This window comes from Triticum urartu, chromosome 2A, assembly GCF_056163025.1.
Source record: "Triticum urartu cultivar PI428250 chromosome 2A, HENAU_Tu73, whole genome shotgun sequence".
In the NCBI taxonomy this organism is placed as follows: domain Eukaryota; kingdom Viridiplantae; phylum Streptophyta; class Magnoliopsida; order Poales; family Poaceae; genus Triticum; species Triticum urartu.
In genome coordinates this window covers 456,204,155-456,227,653 of record NC_141874.1, presented here as the reverse complement: position 1 = coordinate 456,227,653, position 23,499 = coordinate 456,204,155, and the positions used below count along the sequence as shown (strand labels likewise).

At 44.5% G+C, this 23,499-nt stretch overlaps 1 protein-coding gene across 1 annotated transcript; it reads right to left on the bottom strand.

Annotated features, from left to right (window-relative positions):
* Nucleotides 1-9,219: 9,219 nt before the first annotated feature.
* On the bottom strand, nt 9,220-9,945 carry LOC147985440 (uncharacterized). Its single transcript, XM_087539884.1, has 3 exons — nt 9,874-9,945; nt 9,612-9,782; nt 9,220-9,504 (listed from the first exon to the last, which is right to left on the bottom strand). The coding sequence occupies exons 1-3, from the start codon at nt 9,943-9,945 to the stop codon at nt 9,220-9,222; spliced, it is 528 nt and encodes a 175-aa protein (XP_087396010.1).
* Nucleotides 9,946-23,499: the final 13,554 nt, after the last annotated feature.

Sequence of the window (23,499 nt, the reverse complement as noted above, 5' to 3'; positions counted from 1 at the left end):
TACGATCCTCGAAGAAGAGAGTGTCCTTGTCATCAAGGCGGTAGCACTTGCACTTGGACTGACTCTTGGCAATCCCAATCTTCACCTTTTTCACCATAGCATCAAGAAGCTGAGCTTGGCGAATCTGGTCTTCTAAGGTAGGAGAGACTTGAAGGTTGGCGAGGAAACCTTGAGGAACAACTTGCAGGTTAAGTTTGCGGAAAGCTTCACAAAGATCGGGTTGATAAGGCTTGAGAATCAGACTGTTGCAGTAGGCCTTTCTGCTCAAAGCGTCAGCAATCACATTGGCCTTGCCTGGAGTATACTCAATACTCGGATTATACTCTTGAATCATTTCGACCCAACGAGTTTGCCTGAGGTTGAGATTAGGCTGAGTGAAGATGTACTTGAGACTCTTGTGATCAGTGAAAATGTCCACTTTTCTTCCCAATAGAAGATGTCTCCAAGTCAAAAGAGCATGCACAACTGCCGCCAACTCGAGATCATGAGTGGGGTAGTTCTTCTCATTAGGCTTCAACTGGCGAGATGTATAAGCAACGACTTTCTTCTCTTGCATCAATACTGCGCCAAGACCTTGGAGAGAGGCATCACAAAAGACCTCGTACGGCTTGGATTCATCAGGCGGAGTCAGAACTGGAGCAGTGATCAATTTCTCTTTCAAAGTGTTGAAAGCAATATCACACTCCGGAGACCAAACGTACTTGACGTGCTTCTGGAGAAGATTTGAGAGAGGCTTCGCGATATTAGAAAAGTTTTCAACGAATCTTCGGCAATAGCTTGCGAGACCGAGAAAACTGCGGAGTTGCTTCACGTTTTGAGGAGGTTCCCAATTCACAATTGCAGACACCTTCTCAGGATTCACGGCAATGCCCTTGGCAGAGATGATATGACCAAGATAAAGAATCTCATCGAGCCAAAATTCACACTTGGAGAACTTGGCGTAGAACTGATGTTCCCTGAGCTTATCAAGCACCAAACGCAAGTGCTTGGCATGATCTTCCTTGTTCTTGGAGAAAACCAGAATGTCGTCGAGATAGACCAAAACGAAGTCATTGGTGTAGGCGTTGAAGATGAAGTTCATCATGCGAGAGAACGTCGGAGGAGCGTTGGCGAGGCCAAAAGACATGACAGTGTATTCATATGAACCAAAGCTTGTTCTGAATGCTGTCATGGGAATATCTTCTTCACGAATGCGAATCTGGTGATAACCCATACGGAGATCAAGCTTGGAGAATACTTGGGCACCTTTGAGTTGTTCGAACAGCTCATTGATGTTGGGAAGTGGGTATTTGTTCTTGATGGTCTTCTTGTTCACTGGACGGTAATCAACACAAAGTCGGTCCGCTCCATCCTTCTTCTTCACAAAAAGAACACCACAACCCCACGGAGAAGAACTAGGCCGGATGAGACCCATTTTCTCTTGCATATCGAGTTGCTTCTTCAGCTCCTTCAACTCTTCAGGTCCGAGTTTGTAAGGACGTTTGCACACAGGTTCCGTGCCAGGCTCAAGATCAATAACGAATTCAACTGGCCGGTGCGGAGGCATTCCTGGAAGCTCTTCTGGAAAGATGTCTTGATATTCGCAAACGACTGGAATTTGAGAGATGGCATCCAATTCACCCTTCTCATTGAGAGAAAACAGACGGATGGTATTATCCCGAGCGGCAAAGACAATTACATCCTCAGACGAATGAGTCAATTGAATCTGCCTGGCTGCACAATCAAGCTGAGCCTTGTGCTTAGAAAGCCAATCCATTCCGAGAATAAGATCAATATCCGAGTCACCGAGAACCGTTGGAGAAGATAGAAACTTGTAGTCACCCAAAGTGATAGAAACATCCAGAATAATGGAGTTAGCATGCATGCGCTTACCGGGAGAGACAACCGCTAAAGGACTAGGCAAAATTTGCAAAGGCAAACCATGCTTAGATGAAAACAGTCTCGAGATGAAACAATGCGATGCACCCGTGTCAAAAAGAACTTTTGCAGGAATATCATTAACAGGAAGGTTACCCATGATCACATCTGACGAGTCCTCTGCCTGAGCTGCATTCATCAAATTGACCTTGGCATGCTTAGGGTTATGCTTGACCACAGCTGTACTTGTCGATCTGACAGGAGGAGGAGGAAGACGCCTCTGGTTGAGACACTTGTTGGCATAGTGACCCTTCTGTTGGCACTTGTTGCACGTGACCTCTGAAAGCGGACGGTGATACGGAGCACTCGATCTTGGAGCTTGAGACGAAGTCTTGTTCTGAAAGCCAGGGTTGGGTGGGTGGGAAGAACCACCGCCACCTTTGCTCTTCTGTTGATACGGCTGACGGAACGGAGGAGGAGGAAGCCAAAACTTCTGCTGCTTGGCCACTTGAGTAGAGGAAGAAGGAGTAACATCTCTGACTCGCTTCTTGGAAGCATCACACCTCAACTGAGCAGCCTCTTGCTTCAGTGCCATGTTGTAGAACTCATCGTACCTCAAGGGCTCAAAGAGGACAAGAGCGAGCTAAATTTTTTCTCTGAGACCACCCCTGAACTGATATATCATGCTCTTCTCATCAGGGACGTCCTGCTTGGCAAAGCGGGCGAGCTTCTGGAACAACTTGTTGTAGTCATAGACAGACAAAGAGCCTTGCTTCAGATTGCGGAATTCCTCACGCTTGCTTTCAACCACGCTCTGGGGAATATGATGAGCTCGGAAATCTCGACGGAAATCATCCCAAGTGATAACACGTCCACCTCTGGAGTCCTTGTACTGCTGGAACCATTCTGCAGCTTGATCTTTGAGTTGGAAGGAAGCGAACTTAACAAAGTCCTCAGGCCCGACGTTACTGCACTCGAAATGCTTGCACAGGTCCACAAGTCAATCGTCAGCATCGGTTGCCTCAACACATTTGCTGAAAGTCTTTGGCCCGTTAGCAAGGAACTGGTTGAGTGTAGCAAAGTGACTCTGATTGTTGCCTTGATTCCCATGACTGCCTTGATTGCGCTCTTGAAGAATTTGCATGATCAGATGTGTGTTTGCATTGGTTGCGGCCATCACAGCTTGCCATGCCTCTAGAGGAGGTGGAGGTGGTGGCGGATCAGGATTCGGAGTCGTGCGCGTTGGAGGAGCCATCCTGAAGAGGTTGACCACCATTAGCACCTTGACAGATAAAATATTGAAGCTGAATCCAACGGAATGAAAATTGCAACATATAGTCTTCACATCCGAACAAAATGAACGAATGCATTCCTCTTGAAGTACACACGGAGACAAAGACCCGAACCTGAGAAAATAAAATAACTTAACGCCGGAAACGACAAGAGTTGGAGTACAAATAGGGAAAGTTACATCTGGGGTGTTACAGCAAGGGTGGTCTTTTAGTTGATATTCGGTACATATTTCTGTTTGAAAATCATGTACAGATTCAGTTAGAGTTTGAGCACTGTACTTTGTCAGTTGAAACTATGATTTAGTTATAGTTGAATGTGTTGTGCACTGAAAATTTAATGCGTCAATTATTGCAGTGACAAATGGAGAAGCTAGCCAGTTTTTCTCAGTGGAGTTTGAGCACAATGGGATTTTCTTGGGGAAATGCATAGGTGGAGAAATGAAGTTCTCTTACATTGGGTGCAGTCATGAAGCTTTTGACTACTGTCATTCATACACATGGTCACTGGGGATGATCAAGTATTGCTTGGCAAGGATGGACTATGACCCTACAGACCCTCAAATCAAGGTGTATTGGATTTTGCCAGATAAAGACTATGGTGATGGCTTGCTTTGTGTGGACAATCCAGATGTTATAGCTGCTATGGTGAGGTCCAGCAGAGAAGCCAACACTTTGGATTTGTTAGTTGATGATGAGAACAAGATTCAGACATTATATCCTGAGATCATACTAAAAGGATGCCCAACTGCAGATGGAAATGAGGATGAAGAAGAAGGAGAGGATGCAGATCATGATGCAGAGAATGCAGAGGAAGGAGAGGATGCAGAGGCAGATCATGATGCAGATAATGCAATGGAAGAAGAGGATGCAGAGGCAGATCATGATGCAGATGCAGAGAATCCAGATAATGCAGTTGAAAACAATGATGGAGAAGAAGAGTTGAATGAAACTGACTCATACTTTTATGAGAGTGACTATGATTGTGAAGATGGAGATGATGATTTGTTTGCTCAGAATGTGGACAAATCATTGAATGACAACAATGAAGAAGAGCAAGAGATATTTGAGGAGGAAGATCCACTAGATGATGATGAGATCAACCTGTCAAAAGATGAGTTGGAGAAGTTGAAATATACATTCAGAACATTCAATGCAGAAATGGACATGAGCAACCCAATATTCAGGGTTGGGCAAGTATTTGGAGAAATGAAAGAGCTAAGGGAAGCAGTCACTGCATACACAGTCAAAAACAGAGTGAAAATCATCAAAGCTAGAAATGAGGTAGAGAGATTCATTGGTGTGTGTCAACCTGATTGCCCTTGGAGGTTGAAAGCATCTAGAGACAATAGAACAGGAAGCATTGTCATCAGAGGTACAATGGAGAGCACACCTGTCAGAAAACATGGGATTCCAAGTGCTTGACAGTAAAGTACCTGACTGAGATATTTATGGATGAGTTCAGAGACAACAAGAGCATGGACTTGGGTACATTTGGAAGAAAAGTTCAGCAGAAGTTCAAGCTTAATCCAGTGAGAATGAAGCTTGGCAGGGCCAGGAGTGCTGCACTTAAGATCATACATGGTGATGAGAAAGCACAATACAGCCAGTTGTGGGACTATGGACAAGAACTAAGGAGAAGTAATCCAGGGAGCAAATTCATTGTTTGCACAACCAAAGTGAAGGAAATAGGTGACCTGCTTCCAAAAGATCACCTATCTTCACTATATTGGTCCTATGATGCCTGCAAGAGAGGTTTCCTGAGGGGTTGCAGGCCAATTATATTTGTTGATGGGTGTCACCTGAAGAGCAAATACAAGGGTGTGCTGCTTACAGCTATTGGGATTGATCCCAATGATTGCATATTTCCAATTGCAATGGGGATGGTGGAGGTGGAGTCGACTTACTCTTGGGAATGGTTTCTCACCACTTTAAAGAATGATTTAAATATCATTAACACCTCCCCTTTCACTATAATGAGTGACAAGCAAAAGGTGTGTTCCATTTGTCCAAACATGTTGCTGTTGCATGTTTCCATATGGTGCTGTTGTCTCACATGTTTATGAACTAATTTTGCAGGGTTTGATCAATGCTGTTGAGAAGATATGGCCAGATGCAGAACACAGATTTTGTGTTAGACATCTTTATCAAAACTTCCACCAGAAGTTCAAAGGAGAAACACTGAAGAATATGTTGTGGGCCATTGCTAGGTCAACTAATGTGGACAAGTGGACCTTGAATAGAGAGAAGCTGAGGGCACAGAACTTGGAGGCATATAATTGGTTGGATGGCAAGCCCCCCAACCAGTGGGTGAAAGCATACTTCAGAGATTTCCCCAAGTGTGACATCTTGCTGAACAACATGTCAGAGGTGTACAACAGGTAAACTTCAGTTAGTTCACTTTTCTAGCAAACAAGTTTAGTTATGTTTAACACAATCTTGCAGTGTCACTGAGTTCTGACAAAACTTTACTATGTCTCTCTTGCAGCTACATCTTGGATGCAAGAGAACTGTGTGTTATATCAATGCTAGAATGCATAACACATAAAATTACTGTGAGGCATGACAGAAAGTACAAAGAAGCTTTAGAAAAGTGGACTGGACTTATCTGCCCCAAGATTAGAAAGAAACTGGACAAGAATGCAGAGTACTCAGGTAACTGCTTTCCAACACATTGAGGACTTGGCATTTATGGTGTTGAATCAGGCAACAACAAGTATGTTGTGGATATTCCAGCAAGAACTTGTGATTGCAAAAAAAATTCAATTGGATGGCATCCCTTGCAATCATGTGATTGCCTATTGTAGAGCTGATAGGATTGACCCTGAAACATTGGTTCACAAGTGCTATAGCATAGAAAACTATCTAAAGGCATATGGGCACAACATCATGCCTATGAGGGACAGGAAAAGCTGGGAAAAGATGAATGGCATTCCCATCCACCCTCCAGTCTTCACAAAGAAAATGGGTAGGCCAGCAAAGAACAGGAGAAAGACACCAGAAGAGAAGAAGAAAGATGGAACTATTTACATCAACAAAAAAGGAGTGGCCATGCATTGCTCAGTGTGTGGTAGTGCTGACCACAACAAGAGAGGACATGCCAAGTTTATGAGGCAACAGGAAGCTCAATTAGAAGATGATGATGAAGTTGGAGATCCTTCAATTCTGTAGGTTAAATCAGTGATTTCAGTTAACTGTTTTTCTCTGAATTAGGACTTTGAACAGTGATTTCAGTTAACTGTTTTTCTCTGAATTAGGACTTTGAACAGTGATTTCAGTTAACTGTTTTTCTCTGAATTAGGACTTTGAACAATGATGTCAGTTAACTGTTTTTCTCTGAATTAGGACTTTGAACAGTGATTTCAGTTAACTGTTTTTCTGACTACAGGATATTATGCCAACAAGACTTGATCCTAGGCTTGATCCTATGAATGACAGAAGCAGTATGGTCTACACTATAGGCCAGGAGGTGCACTTTTAATATTACTGTCTTTCTCTGAATTTGTACCTGCATTTCATTTTCTCATTTATATCTTCCTGACATTTTGTGATCCTGCATAGGAGAGGGCATATGTGAGCACTTGGAATCCTCCCGGGCCACTTCCTGAAGAGTTTGCTTTTGTGGTGCAAGCTAGGGATTCTATCCCTCCCAGAAGAACCACAACCACAGCCACAACAAGTGTGAGGGCAAGAGGAAGAGGAAGGAAGAAAGCTGCAATAGTACCACATCCAGATGATCCAGGGTCAAGTGCAACTGGAGGAAGAGGAAGGAAGAAAGGAAAGACAGTGAGATCTGGCACTACAGAGAGAGGAGGATCTTCTGGGAGTAGAGCAAGAGGCAGAGGAGTGGCTGGGAGAAGAGACAGGAGGGAAGCTAGCTCTTATCCAGCATACAGGCTCATGTTTGGTGAAGATGGAGCAAGGGAGCCAATACCTGATCTCAATTTAACTGAAGAAATTCCAGTTTCTCAGAATGCACCTGGGGTGACAGTTAGATGTTTGTTTAGTTCATAAATGAACTTCATGCTAAACTGTAGAAGTTCATATCTGAACTTCATGCCAGCATTTTTGAGTGCAAGACATTTTTCTGAATTTATTTTTTGTGGCAATGACATTTAGAATTTTTTGGTGACAGACAATATACTTGAGTTGTTTGTGTAAACTCCTGAATTTTGTACATTTGCTGAATGTATGAAGTAACTGAATATGTTGATGAAGCACATGTACTCCATTCTACTGAAATAACTGAATTTGGGTGAACTCCATTTATTGTGTGTGCTGGAGACGCCCAAAATTAAAAAATAAAAATAAAAACAAAAAAAATGTTTGGCCTGGGTCTCAAACCCAGGACCTGTGGTTCGATAAGTAGGGTACAATGCCAGTGCGGTAAGAGTAGGAGCTTGTTAGTGCTACATGGAGTAATCTACTTGTACTTCTCCATTTTCCTGAATTTTGCACCTCCACTTTACTGAATTTTGTCATGTGTACTAACTGAATTTTTTTGAACTAACTAATTTTGGGTGAACTGAACTCCATTTATTGTGTGCTAGAGATGCCCAAAATAAAAAAATACAAAAATGTTTGGCCTGGGTCTCGAACCCAGGACCTGTGGTCAGAGAAGTAGAGTGCAATGCCAGTGCGGTAAGAGTAGGAACTTGTTAGTGCTAGATGCACAAAGTTACTTGTACTCTTCACAGAGACGCCCACTCCATTCTGGACGGTTCGCGTTCCCACCCACCGCATCAATATAACTCACCCACCCACTGCACCGCCCACCACTCCCCACTCACCACTCCCCACCCGCCGATCGCGTCACCTCCACTCCCAACTCACCACCGCCGCCATGGCGAACATCGAGCCATGGAAGCTTGCACTGGAGGATCTGGCCGGCGACGACTAGTCATTCCGCGCGCAGATCAGAGAGGTCTGCACCTGATTCCCGACCCCGAAGATGATGCTCAGTCACGCGCGCGGCTTGGCCAAGCAGCTGACGGACGGCGAGAAGGCGCGTGCCTTCCCCACAGGCCTCACAGTGCCGCCGCTGTCCTTCCTCGTCTAGGCAATGCGTGAGGGCACGCTCAACATGGATCCATACCAGCGAGCTAGGTGGTGGATGTACCGCTCCACCACCTCTCTGGCCCTGGTCCCCCTCGACGGCGACCCTGCGGACGCCGTCGGTGTCGTTCTCGCGCTGCCTGCTCCAGTCGATGATGCCGACTACGCCTCTGATGATGACCTGACAGAGATTGTTGTCATCACTGACGACGACACGGATGAGGTTGTGCTCGTTGCACAGGCCGCCGTTGAGGGTGGCAGAAACAAGCCCATCGACGTCGAGCTCCTGCCGGACGTCGAGCTCCTGCCAGAAGAGGTGAAGGTCGAAGAAGTAGAAGAGGTGAAGGAGCCATAGCAAAACAAGAAGAAGGCGCCGCTGAAGAAAGAGCTGAAGGTGCGCCACTCCATCCGCCTACAACAGCTGAAGAAGCAGTGAAGATGCTGAAGAGTAGTTAGGTATGCTGATATATATGTTGGCATATAAGTTATCTATTTTGAGCAGTTGATGTTCAACTGCTGTTATCTATGTTGTCAGTCTGTTGTTGAACTGTTGTTGAACTCCATGTTCTATGCCCATGTTGATCTGCTGTTGAACTGCATGTTCTCTGCTCATGTTGTGCCCATGTGCACACATCCAAAATTAGAATGTACCAGGTGCTCACTTTCTGCCAAATATGCCAAGCTGTACTACCTGAATATCCCTGGGCCCATTCCAAATGGTTAACTTAACTGAAATTTGCACCTTTAAGTTAACTGAATTTTGCTTGATTTGAATTTTTCTTACAGTTAAGTTAACAGAAATGAGTATATTTTCATGTCAAATAAGAGAATCACTGATTTTAGTTAAGTGAACAAGCCACTGATTTCATGTCAAATAAGAGAATTTTGCCAGTTTGGAATGTTTACAACACTCAACATAGATAATAGGTAACCATTGATTTCATATAATCAATACAAGTAGCAACTGATAACAAATAGTTTCACCTCTCACATCATGTCAAATACTAAATTACCTAACTTACACAAAACCTCTTATCACTAATGCTACAACACCATACAATAGTGCAGAGCAGCAGACCAAACAGGCTAACCAAGTTTCCCTCCTATCCCTAGTTCTGATATCCTTCTTGTGCTTCATGATCATGGCCTTCCTCTCTTCCTTCAGCCTCAGAATTTCAGCATCCTTGTCAAAGACAAATTTCTGAAGAGCCACATTCTCTTCAGCAAGTTTGCCAATCACCTGCCTAGGCCTCCCCTGCCATTCTTTGTCCACCCACTTCAGATAAGCACATGTATCATAACCCTGCAAAACACATAATACCAATTTGTTTAGTGCAACAATTTGTTCAACCCACCTTTTTCCACATTTTGACATGCCATTTTTTAACAAAAGTTGGGCACTTGACTAACCTCACGAGGACAAACAAGAAATCTACGCCCATAGTCATATCCATCAGAGCAAACTCTTCTCGTAGGGTTCAGTAAGTGGCAACAATGGTCACTTTTGTCAGTGCCATTGAAAGCAGCATCGGGAGAGGATTGAGGTATACCCCAGTCAAATTCTGGTAGGTTTTCAGTCCCCTACCATCATAGCAAATCAAATGTTAGCATCAGGAAAGCCCAAGTTCATGGGCATCCGAAGCAAATCTGCGAGGGGAAGGGGGACACGCACCTTGCAGAAATCGACATCCATGTAGCGCACCTCTCTGGTGATTTTTGCCCAAGGCTCTTCGTCCTTCATCATGTCGGCACCGACGAGGTCACATCCATTGAACGAGAGAGGGTGGCTTGACGACGATGACACCCCTGCTCCACGCCTCTGCTTCCCACTCAATGATGTGCACCCCTTCATCTGGAGAGGGCGGCGGAGACGGCTGCCGGCGGAGAGGGTGGCTGAGAGGGCGGCGGAGACGCCTGGCGGCAGAGAGGACGACGACAAGGGGGAGGAGCTAGGGATTTAGGAATGGGGAATCGATGCAGAGAGGGCGATGTAGTCAGGGATTCGACCGTGCAACACAAATATGGAGAGTGCGAGGGGCTTTTTGTAAAAATAAGGAGTGTGCCAAAATCCAGCGTGGCATGCCAAATGTCGCCTCCATAGCTGTTTTGTATGAATTTGTTACATCAGACAAGTTGGAGGACTAGTTTTGTGGGTTTTTTTAGTTCTTGTATGAATCTGTTCCCACCCCTACAAGTTTATGTATCAATTGTGGTATTAGCTCTACAATGACTGGGCTGAAAAACGTGGGCGGACTAGGCCACCCGCAGTCTGCCAGGTGGCAGGCGGTGATTTGTGCGGACCAGTGGACGCGCCATGCCCCGTCTGGTGCTGCCGCATGGTAGGCGCCGAGTCGCTGGTGCCTGCACGACTGGTCGTGCCTGTCACGCCTGGCGACGCAGACCTGGCGTCTGCTGGTGACGCGGATCCCGGGTGGATTTGTTCCCCAGATTGCGACACATCAAATATGGCTCGTTTGGGCTATTTTCTTCGCCATTTTTATTTCCATTTCACCACTGCTATTTCCCGCATCATCACAAGGCTCATGCATGCTGTTAAGAGGGTTGGTCAACATATGATCATCACAATTATTAATTTCCCCTTGATCATAGTCGGAGAGATGGGGTGGCAAAATAAGAATTTCAAAGATAACGTCATGAGAGATGTAGACACGGCCAGTAGAGATGTCAAGACACTTGACACCCCCATGTGGTGCACTATACCAAAGAAAAACACAAAGTTTTGAGCGAGACATGAGCTTGCGATTGTTGTAGGGATGAAGATTTGGTCAACAGGCGCATCCAAATACACGAAGAGATGTGTAATCTGATTTGATGTGTAGAAGTCTTTCTATAGGAGTGTCATTATTGATGACACGACTAGGTAGCATATTAATAATGTGAACGGTAGTGAGAGAGGCTTCATCCCAAAATTTTAGAGGCGTAGAGGCACCGGCTAAGAGAGCTAGGCCCACTTCAACTATATGTCTATGCTTGCGTTCAGCTGAACCCTTTTGTTGGTGAGCATGTGGACATGACACATGGTGAGATATGCCAAGAGCTTGGAAGAAGGAATTCAACTTCTCATATTCCCCTCCCCAACCAGATTGGACCATAATGATCTTACTGTCAAATTTGCGTTCAACGAGTTCTTGAAAGTTTGAAAAACTTGGAAGACATCGAATCGTTTATTAAGAAGATATATCCATGAAAATTTACTATAGTCATCAATAAAACTCACATAATAGGCGTGTCTACCAACAGGACTAGGAGCAGGGCCCCAAACATCAGAAAATATTAATTGCAAGGGTTTGGTAGAAGCACTAGTAGAGATAGGATAAGGCAATTGATGACCCTTAGCTCGTTGACATAAATCACCAACAGTTTCGACATTGCGCTCACCAACATGTAGGAGCTTATTTTTCCCAAGCAATTTTTCAACTAAAGAAAAAAAGAAGGATGTCTTAATCGATCGTGCCACTGTGTTGCCGAAAGTTTAACAACACCATAAGCTTGTTTATTGAATCTTCTATGCTCCGGAATCAACAGGTAGAGCCCTGGAACACATCTACCTCGATAGAGTATGTTTCTCGTTGCCTGATCCTTGATCAAAAAGAAGTACGGATGAAACTCAAGGAAAACATGATTATCAATAGTAATTTAATGAACAGAAAGAAGATTTTTGTTGGCACTAGGAACATGCAATTTTTTTTTCTAAGATGGAATTTTCGATGAGGGGTATTAAAAATTGAGTGACCAATGTGACGGATCCTCATACATTCACCACTAGCAGTGTGGATTTGGTCTTTGCCACGGTATTTCTCCTTCATAGTCACCTTCTCAAGTTCATTGGTGATGTGGTTGGTGTTGGGGAACGCAGTATTTCAAATTTTTTACCTACGATCATGCAAGATCTATCTAGGAGATGCATAGCAACGAGAGGGGACAGTGTGTCTACATACCCTCGTAGACCTAAAGCGGAAGCGTTTAGTAACGCGGTTGATGTAGTCGAACATCTTCGCTATCGAACCGATCCAAGTACCGGACGTACAACACCTCCGCGATCTGCACATGTTCGGCTCGGTGACGTCCCTCGAACTCTTGATACAGTTGAGGCTGAGGGAGAGTTTTGTCAGCATGATGGCGTGGTGACGTTGATGATGAAGTTACCGACGCAGGGCTTCGCCTAAGCACTACGACAATATGATCGAGGTGTAAAACTGTGGAGGGGGCACCGCACATGGCTAAAGATCAACTTGTGTCTATGGGGTGCCCCCTCCCCCGTATATAAAGGAGGGGAGGAGAAGGCCGGCCGGCCCTAGGGGGCGCGCCCAAGGGGGGTGAGTCCTACTCCAAGTAGGAATCGGCTCCCCCCTTTCCTAGTCCAAGTAGGAGAAGAAGGAACAAGAGGGAGAGGGAAAGAGGGGCCGCGCCCCCCTCCCCCAGTCCTATTCGGACTCCCCGTGGGGGGGCACCTCTTGGCTACTGCCCTCTCTCTCTCCTAAGGCCCACTAAGGCCCATTACTTCCCCGGGGGGTTCCGGTAACCGTTCCGGCACTCCGGTTTTATCCGAAACTATCCGGAACACTTTCGGTGTCCGAATAACATGGTCCAATATATCAATCTTTATGTCTCGACCATTTTGAGACTCCTCATCATGTCTGTGATCTCATCCGGGACTCCGAACAACCTTCGGTACATCAAATCACATAACTCATAATACAAATCATCATGGAACGTTAAGCGTGCAGACCCTACGGGTTTGAGAACTATGTAGACATGACCGAGACACATCTCCGGTCAATAACCAATAGCGGAACCTGGATGCTCATATTGGTTCCTACATATTCTACGAAGATCTTTATCGGTTAAACCGCATAACAACACACGTTGTTCCCTTTGTCATCGGTATGTTACTTGCCTGAGATTCGATCATCGGTATCATCATACCGAGTTCAATCTCGTTACCGGCAAGTCTCTTTACTCGTTCCGTAATGTATCATCCCGCAACTAACTCATTAGTCACTTTTCTTGCAAGGCTTATAGTGATGTGCATTACCGAGAGGGCCCAGAGATACCTCTCCGATACACGGAGTGACAAATCCTAATCTCGATCTATGTTGATACGCCCATTTTGCATCATGATTTTATATCGATATTTATTGCATCATGGGAAATTATTACACATTATGTCACAATACTTATGCCTTTTCTCTCTTATTCTACAAGGTTTACATGAAGAGGGAGAATGCCGGCAGCTGGAATTCTGGGCTGGAAAAGGAGCAAATATTAGAGACCTATTCTGCACAACTCCAAAAGTCCTAAAACTCCACGAAAGTCAGTTTTGGAATATATTAAAAACATTGGGCGAAGAAAGCACCAGAGGGGGGCCAGCCACCGTCCACGAGGGCGGGGGCGCGCCCTACCCCCCTGGGCGCGCCCCCCTTCCTCGTGGGCCACCTGGCAGGCCTCCGATGCCCATCTTCTGGTCTAAGGGGTCTTTTGCCCTGAAAAAAATCAACAACTTAGAAGGCACAAATCCTAGGGTGGTGAACGGTCAAAGAATCAAACATTATATCTCAGGTAACCCCATAAATGTTGAAACGAATGTTATTAATACCGTAACCCCGGAGGAGTACATAAGGGACACTTTCCATGACGTTTCAGACTCCAAAAGGGAATAGGTATGTGGTACGGTAAGTAAACCGACTCCAAAATAGTTCTAATGTCAATTTCTCTCCATTTTGGAATATTTAAGAAAATAGGAAAATAAGAAGGTAGTCCGGAAAGGACACGAGGCGTCCACAAGGGTGGATGGCGCGCCCTACCCCCTGGGCGCGCCCCCTGCCTCGTGGGCACCTCGTATGCCCTCCAGACTCCGATTTCTTACATGATACTTCTTTTGGTCGGTAAAAATTCATTATATAATCCCCCGAAGGTTTTGACCACTGTACCACACAAATATCTCCTATTTTTGTTTCGAGCTGTTTTCTGCCAGAGTTTTCAAGGCCAGGCATCATGTCGTCCCCCTCCTCCAACAATGCAGGCGACGATGCTTGGCTAATGAAAATAGATATGAAGATAGAAGAACTTGGGGGAGATAAACAAGGGTGATAGGATCAAGAAGGCCACGGAGGATCAAGCTCCGGCAGCAGAAGAAGAAGACATCCTTCAACCTTACTATAAACATCTTACCCCTATTGAAATAGAAGCTTTCAAGATGATTGAAATAGTTCGGGTGCAAAACATGTATCTCACTCGTGAAAATATTTTGTTGCAAGAATACATCACCGCACTCAAGGGCATTATTCGCAAATTGGAGAATCTGCTACGCTCGATGTGTGACACGACTTCATGTACAACTTCATCATCACCACCACCAAAGGGGAACTGAGTATCGGGTATGGGCACTCCCCTTGGCAACTGCCAAGCTTGGGGGAGTGCCCCGGTATCGTATCACCATCACACTTATATCTTTACCATTTTTCTTAGGACGATCCTTTTGATTATATCTTGATCTAGTAGAATAAAGTTTAGTATGATCTAGCTTTGAGTTTAGGTTGATCCTTATCTATGTAATCGAGTCCGTGAGCTATATATAATAAAGATTAGTCTTGAGTCGAGGGATTGGTTATCTTGCTATCATCTTGAGGGAAAAAAATAAAGAATAAAAAGAAACAAAGAGATCATATTGATCTTATGGAGAGTAATGACTTCACATATAAAGAGTATGATGAATAAAAGTTGTTGAGTGTTGACAAACATAGTTTTGGTCATCGTTGCAATTAATAGGAAGTAATAAAGAAAGAGAGGTTTTCACATATAAGCATACTATCTTGGACATCTTTTATGATTGTGAGCACTCATTAAAATATGACATGCTAAAAAGTTGATGTTGGACAAGGAAGACAACGTAATGGGTTATGTTTTCTTATATCCGAAATAAATTATATTGTCATGGATCATCCAACATGTTGAGCTTGCCTTTCCTCCTCATGCTAGCCAAATTCTTTGCACCAAGTAGAGATACTACTTGTGCTTCCAAATATCCTTAAAGCCAGTTTTGCCATGAGAGTCCACCATATCTACCTATGGATTGAGTAAGATCCTTCAAGTAAGTTGTCATTGTTGCAAGCAATAAAAATTTCTCTCTAAATATGTATGATCTATTAGTGTGGAGAAAATAAGCTTTATACGAGCTTGTGATATGGAAGAAATAAAAGCGACATACTGCATAATAAAGGTCCCTATCACAAGTGGCAATATAAAGTGACGTTCTTTTGCATTAAGATTTTGTGCATCCAACCATAAAAGCACATGATAACCTCTACTTCCCTTCGCGAAGGGTCTATCTTTTATTTTTGTCTTATACTTTATACAAGAGTCATGGTGATCTTCACCTTTCCTTTTTTACATTTTATCCTTTGGCAAGCACTATGTGTTGGAAAGATCCTGATATATATAGCTAATTGGATGTGGGTTTTCATAAAGCATTATTGTTGACATTACCCTTGAGGTAAAATGTTGGGAGGCAAAACCATAATCCCCTATCTTTCTTTGTGTCCGATTAAAACTTCATACCAATAAGTATTGTGTGAGTGTTAGCAATTGTGAAAGACTAAATGATAGTTGAGTATGTGGACTTGCTGAAAAGCTCTTATATTGACTCTTTCCGATGTTATGATAAATTGCAATTGCTTCAATGACTGAGATTATAGTTTGCTAGTTTTCAATGAAGTTCCTGATTCATACTTGACATTGTGAATAGATTATTACTTTAGCATAAGAAATCATATGACAATATATATATATATATATAAGTTGCTATTCTAAGAATGATCATGATGCCCTCATGTCCGTATTCTATTTTATCGACACCTCTATCTCTAAACATGTGGACATATTTTTTGATATCGGCTTCCGCTTGAGGACAAGCGAGGTCCAAGCTTGGGGGATTTAATACGTCCATTTTGCATCATGATTTTATATTGATATTTATTGCATTATGGGTTGTTATTACACATTATGTTACAATACTTATGCCTTTTCTCTCTTATTCTACAAGGTTTACATGAAGAGGGAGAATGCCGACAACTGGAATTCTGGGCTGGAAAAGGAGCAAATATTAGAGACCTATTCTGCACAACTCCAAAAGTCCTGAAACTCCATGAAGTTAGTTTTGGAATATATTAAAAATATTGGGCGAAGAAAGCACCAGAGGGGGCCAGTCAACGTCCACGAGGGTGGGGGTGCGTCCTACCCCCTGGGTGCGCCCCCTGCCTCGTGGGCCACCTGGCAGGCCTCCGATGCCCATCTTCTGGTATAAGGTGTCTTTTGCCCTGAAAAAAATAAGAAGGAAGCTTTCGGGACGAAGCACCGCCGTCTCGAGGTGGAACCTTGGTGGAACTAATCTAGGGCTTCGGCGGAGCTGTTCTGCCGAGGAAACATCCCATCGGGAGGGGGAAATCATCACCATCGTCATCACCATCGATCCTCTCATAGGGAGGGGCAATCTCCATCAACATCTTCACCAGCACCATCTCCTCTCAAACCCTAGTTCATCTCGTGTATCCGATCTTTGTCTCAAAACCTCAGATTGGTACCTGTGGGTTGCTAGTAGTGTTGATTACTCCTTGTAGTTGATGCTAGTTGGTTTATTCGGTGGAAGATTTAATGTTCAGATCCTTTATGCATATTAATACCCCTCTGATTATGAACATGAATATTATTTGTGAGTAGTTAGTTTGTTCATGAGGACATGTGAGAAGTCTTTCTATAAGTAGTCATGTGAATTTGGTATTCGTTCGATATTTTGATTAGACGTATGTTGTCTTTCCTCTAGTGGTGTTATGTGAATGTCAACTACATGACACTTCACCATTGTTTGGGCCTAGGGAAAGGCATTGGGAAGTAATAAGTAGATGATGAGTTGCTAGAGTGATAGAAGCTTAAACCCTAGTTTATGCATTGCTTCGTAAGGGGCTGAATTGGATCCAGATGTTTCATGCTATGGTTAGGTTTACCTTAATTCTTCTTCCGTAGTTGCGGATGCTTGCGAGGGGGTTAATCATAAGTGGGATGCTTGTCCAAGGAAGGGCAGCACCCAAGCACCAGTCCACCCACATATCAAATTATCATAGTAATGAACACGAATCATATGAGCATGATGAAAACTAGCTTGACGATAATTCCCATGTGTCCTCGGGAGCGCTTTCCTTTGTATAAGAGTTTGTCCAGGCTTGTCCTTTGATACAAAAAGGGTTGGGCCACCTTTCTGCACCTTGTTTACTTTTGTTACTTGCTACCCATTACGAACTAACTTATCACAAAACTATCTGTTACCGATAATTTCAGTGCTTGCAGAGAATACCTTACTGAAAACTGCTTGTCATTTCCTTCTGCTCCTCGTTGGGTTCGACACCCTTACTTATCGAAAGGACTATGATAGATCCCCTATACTTGTGGGTCATCATATGCCAACCCAACAAACACCTTCGGAGACATCTGTAGAGCATCTTTATAATCACCCAATTACGTTGTGATGTTTGATAGCACACAAGGTGTTCCTTCGGTATTCGGGAGTTGCATAATCTCATAGTCAGAGGAACATGTATAATTCATGATGAAAGCAATAGCAATAAAACTAAATGATCATTATGCCAAGCTAACGGATGGGTCTTGTCCATCACATCATTCTCTAATGATGTGATCCCGTTCATCAAATGACAACACATGTCTAGTTAGGAAACATAACCATCTTTAATTAACGAGCTAGTAAAGTAGAGGCATACTAGGGACACTCTGTTTTGTCTATGTATTCACACATGTACTAAGTTTCCGGTTAATACAATTCTAGCATGAATAATAAACATTTATCATGATATAAGGAAATATAAATAACAACTTTATTATTGCCTCTAGGGCATATTTCCTTCAGTCTCCCACTTGCACTAGAGTCAATAATCAAGTTCACATCGCCATGTGATTTAACACCAATAGTTCACATCACCATGTGATTAGTTCACATCGCCATGTGACTAATACCCAAAGGGTTTTACTAGAGTTTATAATCTAGTTCACATCGCTATGTGATTAACACGCAAAGAGTATTAAGGTGTGATCATGTTTTGCTTGTGAGAGAAGCTTAGTTAATGGGTCTGTCACATTCAGAGCCGTATGTATTTTGCAAATTTTTTATGTCTACAATGCTTTGCATGGAGCTACTCTAGCTAATTGCTCCCACTTTCAATATGTATCTAGATTGAGACTCAGAGTCATCTGGATCGGTGTAAAAGCTTGCATCGGCGTAACTCTTTACGACGAACTCTTTAACACCTCCATAACCGAGAAATATTGTGACGCCCGGATAATTAAGCTACAGCAACCCTCTGCTAATGATGCCACGTCACTTCGATTACTGTTGCTAATCTCGCGTTAGTTCGAAGCCGATTCAAATTCAAATTCAAAAAAATAAGCAAACAATAAAAGTTTTCAAATATTAAAACTAAAATGTTCATCATGTGGCAAATAATCCCTAACTAGTTTTGCTGGAGGAGCCAACCTTTTACAAAGTGTTTAAAAGCCCTAAACTAATTAAAAAGCAGTGGCTAAAATAATAATTTAATTGCTTTTGAAAGTATAAAAATAATAAACTAATTTATTTTGGGCCCAAACTAGGTTAGGCAGTGGCCTATTTTGGTGATACTAATTTAGGTACTAACTTGGTATTTTAAAGAAAACTAAAATATCATAAACTAAAAAAAAGAATAAATAAATGAAAAAGGAAATAAACAAAAACCAAAAAAGGGGAAAACCCCGCTGGGCCAACCGCCTGGCCCGCTGCCCCCTGCTTAACCCCCCCAACACCCACCGAAACCCTAACCCACGACCGCACAACCCCCCACCCCCTATCTCTCTCTCACCCAACCCCGATCCAGATCGGATCGGGCGGCTCACCTCAGTGCCCCTCGCCGGTGTCCCGTCACCTGTCACCGACCACCGCCGCCCGGAACCTCCCCGTCAGAGCCACCCCGCTGCCCGACGTCGTTCCTAGCCTGATCGGCTATATCATTATCGTGCTAAATTTTTACTGTGCTACCTGGTCCTTCTCGGAGCACAATTTTTGACGATGGGTTAAGCCTGCTTCGGTCTTCCTTGTCATATCATTTTGCCTTGAATAGAAAGATTGATTTTGAGTTTGTGTCGTAACCGTGGTTCCAATAACCTTGCGCTTCATCATTTCTTTGACTTGATGCCATCGCTGATCGATTACATCTTCATGAAATCTCTCGACAAATGTGTCGTGATCGTCATCAACATTCTGAGTTCTTCCAGGATATCAATCGACCTCATGATGAGAAATACCATCCTTGCCCCTCGATGATTTGTGTTATCATTAGCAATATTCTTGCCTTTCCCCCCAACACAAACTTGTTCATGTTTTGTGTTGTATCTTGTTTTCCTTGCTATCTAGTTTGTATTATGTTCTACCTTGACGTATTACCATCTTTTATGTCAAGGATGTTGTGAGAGTTGCTCCACCTCTTGAGAATTCGAGGTATAGTGATACTCCTCACCATCACCATTCCTTCTTGGTCCCTGTGTTGATTCTAACTGGGATACCAACAAGTGAACGATGCTGCTTGGATTTTGTACTCCTAGCAACCCTATTGCTTGTAAGTTAATGAACAATAGTTTCATTCTTTGTGTGTTGATTATCAAATCACCACACTAACATTTATCATGCGACCTTAGCCCTTATTTCGGGTGCACCTTTCAACCAATGTTTGCTCGTGGATGTTCTCCTTGAGCATACATCATTATATCATTTGATCTGACAAATGTTATCTCCTTGTTCACCTAATTGTGGAAATCCATCTTTTGGAAATCTCGATCGATTTGACGCTGAGTTTACCAGCTACTTCCTCATCCCCTCCTTGGTTAAATGATGAACTATTATTTCAGCACTCGCTTCCATAGTTCATTTCCCGAGAAACTTATAATGTCATATCGTCAAATTCGGTTGCTCCTTTTCTTCTCAGGCATCCTGAGCCTGAGGTATCCCGACACCAATCAGATCTGAATCTCGGTCAGATATGATGGTTGGAACATATTCCCAAGAGTTATAACACTAGTCTTTTATATGACCTGGTAAGATGATGTCATGCCTAGCACACCTGGCCGTAGGACCTACTGTTATAGTTCCCTTCTTAGAAAGGTTAGTGATTCTTCCATGAGGAAATCGTAAGACTTATTCTATAAGTTGTTCCTGATGGATCCTTTGTGCATCCAAATTCTGACCCTTACTTGATGGCCATGTCAATGCTACCTCGAAGCATGCCTGTATGGTACTCCGATTTTCAGCAAGAACATTTGAATCCCAATGCTAAATGTTTCCTGCTCAATTATCCAAACACCGTTGTATGGGTAATGTCACGAAATTTCTCTTCCCTTACCTAAAGAGTTTTCTACATTATATCCTGTCATGGATATCATGCTCCGTTTATCCTTGGGAAGGATATACCCTTGAAATATGTGTTTAAACACATTTTCCTTTCCATTGTTCTGTTTGATCTGATAATCATATTTTCCTTTCCATTTTTGGTTTAACCTTTCTTGTGATCTATATGATCTAAGCAACAATATTCCCCTGCTTATGTAAACACCTCGGTGTACAATTCTGTCAGTAAGACCCTGTTCCTTTTGTTGATGACCTTTTGGTAACCACCGATGGACGGGAACTTTGCCTATTGGCCCGCCTCGTTCAACGAGCAAGAAAATGGTTCTCTTCATCCCTCGCCCTTGGTATCGATGTTGTTGTCGACATAACTGATAGGCTATCCTATGACATGCCTTGCTTACATGATCATGTAAGACATCATCGCCTTCCTACTTTTAACCCACATGGTGGGCCCATAACCCACAGTTCCACAGGATCGAAACCTGACTCTCCTGTACACCCCTGTTTCCAAAGTTATTCCTCACGCTTGGCTTCGTATGTAATTCACGAGCCATCTTCCGAGAGATCATCAATTCTGATATCAGACACCATACTTATTCCCATTTCTCTGAACCGCTTTCACATTCTGTTTCAGGCAACAAACGGTTGCCTATCTGCTTGAAACTCCTTATTTCACCTTCTTAATTTACTCTTGATGACTTTCTTGAATTTCAACTCGAGAGGTGACTCTATACCTCGTTCACTGAGATAGCCCCTAGGTAGCTAACATGTATTGAGCTTCGTACTTCATGAGTTTTCCCCCTTATCATTTTCGTAAGTACGATGGAGACCCCGAAGGAAGAATGACGACTTCATCATGATGCCCGTATGCATTGAATTGAAGACATCAACGCTATGGACCAACCTCTTCGAGAAGAGCAACCAAGACCGAGAAGATCCGTTAGAATTTCGTAACCAGAACTCCCCCTTACTCCAGCTCTTAAATCTCGGGACGAGATTTCTTGTAGTAGAGGAGATTTGTGACGCCCGGATAATTAAGCTACAACAACCCTCTGCTAATGATGCCACGTCACTTCAATTACTGTTGCTAATCTCGCGTTAGTTCGAAGCTGATTCAAATTCAAATTCAAAAAAACAAGCAAACAATAAAATTTTTCAAATATTAAAACTAAAATGTTCATCATGTGGCAAATAATCCATAATTAGTTTAGGTGGTGGAGCCAACCTTTTACGAAGTGTTTAAAAGCCCTAAACTAATTAAAAAACAGTGGCTAAAATAACAATTTAATTGCTTTTGAAAGTATAAAAATAATAGACTAATTTATTTTGGGTCCAAACTAGGTTAGGCAGTGGCCTATTTTGGTGATACAAATTTAGGTACTAACTTGGTATTTTAAAGAAACTAAAATATCATAAACTAAAAAAGGAATAAATAAAAACCAAAAAAGGGGAAAACCCCGCTGGGCCAACCGGCCCAGCTAGCTGGCCAACCGCCTGGCCCGCTGCCCCATGCTTAACCCCCCAACACCCACCGAAACCCTAGCCCACGACCGCACAACCCCCCACCCCCGATCTCTCTCTCACCCACCCCCGATCCAGATCGGATCGGGCGCCTCACCCCAGTGCCCCTCGCCAGTGTCCCCTAACCTGTCACCGACCACGGCCGCCCAGAACCTCCCCGCCGGAACCGCCCTGCCGCCCGACGTCGTCGGCGCCGCCTCACCGTCTCCGTTGCTCGTCCCCATCCTCCTCCTCACCGGATGCCATCAAGCCACGCCTCCCCGACCGCCTCCCCGACGTTGTCCTCATGCCTCGCTGCCTTGAACCCTTGCAACAGGGGTGAGCTCTCGTCCTCCCGTATTTCCTCTTTGCCCCGGTTGTTCACCGCGCCCATGGCCACCCGTGCCCCGGCCACGCACCGCGCCTGCTCGCCGCGCACTACGCGCGCCCGCAGCTGTGCCGACGCGTGCTCGCGCCCCCACCCAAACCTTGTGGCTGCTGCACCGCTCGCCGACCGGCCCTGCTCCCTGTGTCGACCTCTTCCCCCTGCGCTGCCGCGCCCACCTGCAGCCTATCCCGCGCGGCCCTCCACTTCGCTGGCCACACGCCCACACGCATGCGCTGCCGGCCGCACGCCTTGCTGCCTTGGCCTGCTCCCGCGACCGACCGCACCTCTACAGCACCCCTGCGCCGCCTCGCTCCATCCCGCCGCCGCCTGCCGAGCAGCTGATGTTGCCGCACTGCCCGTCGCGCTGCTGCCCATCGCCGTTGCCCGCTGCACCACTACCCATTGCCGGCGCCTCCCCTGCTACCTTCGCCGTCGCCGCATCTGTCGTGGCCTCGCCCCCACCCATGACCTCTACTCCGCCACTCGCTGCACGTCGTCCCGCGCCGCTCGCCCGCCCTGGCACCGCGTGCATGCGCCGCCCGCTGCCTCTGGTCCCCCGGCCCGGCCTCGCCCTACCCCGGCTGGCACTGTGCCCGCCGGCGCCCCTCTGGGTGTGCACGCAAACGGGCGCCCATGCCCGCAGCGCCCGGCACCCGTTAGCCCGAACTCTCTATGGCCCCTAGGGCCAATGACATGGGGGCTCGGCCCCCAAAACGTTTTTTAAGAATGAAATAAATAAATAAATAATAATTACAATAATTAATTAATTAAAGAATTAATTAAGTTAATTAATCATAATTAGTTTAATCCAGTCAGTAATTAACCTAATCAATTAACTAAACTAATTACATCTGATTAAGTTAGTCTCAGTCTATGACAGGCGGGTCCCACTGGACCCACTGGTCAGGTTTGACTCTGGTCAGTGGACCGTTGACCGCTGACGTCACCTTTAC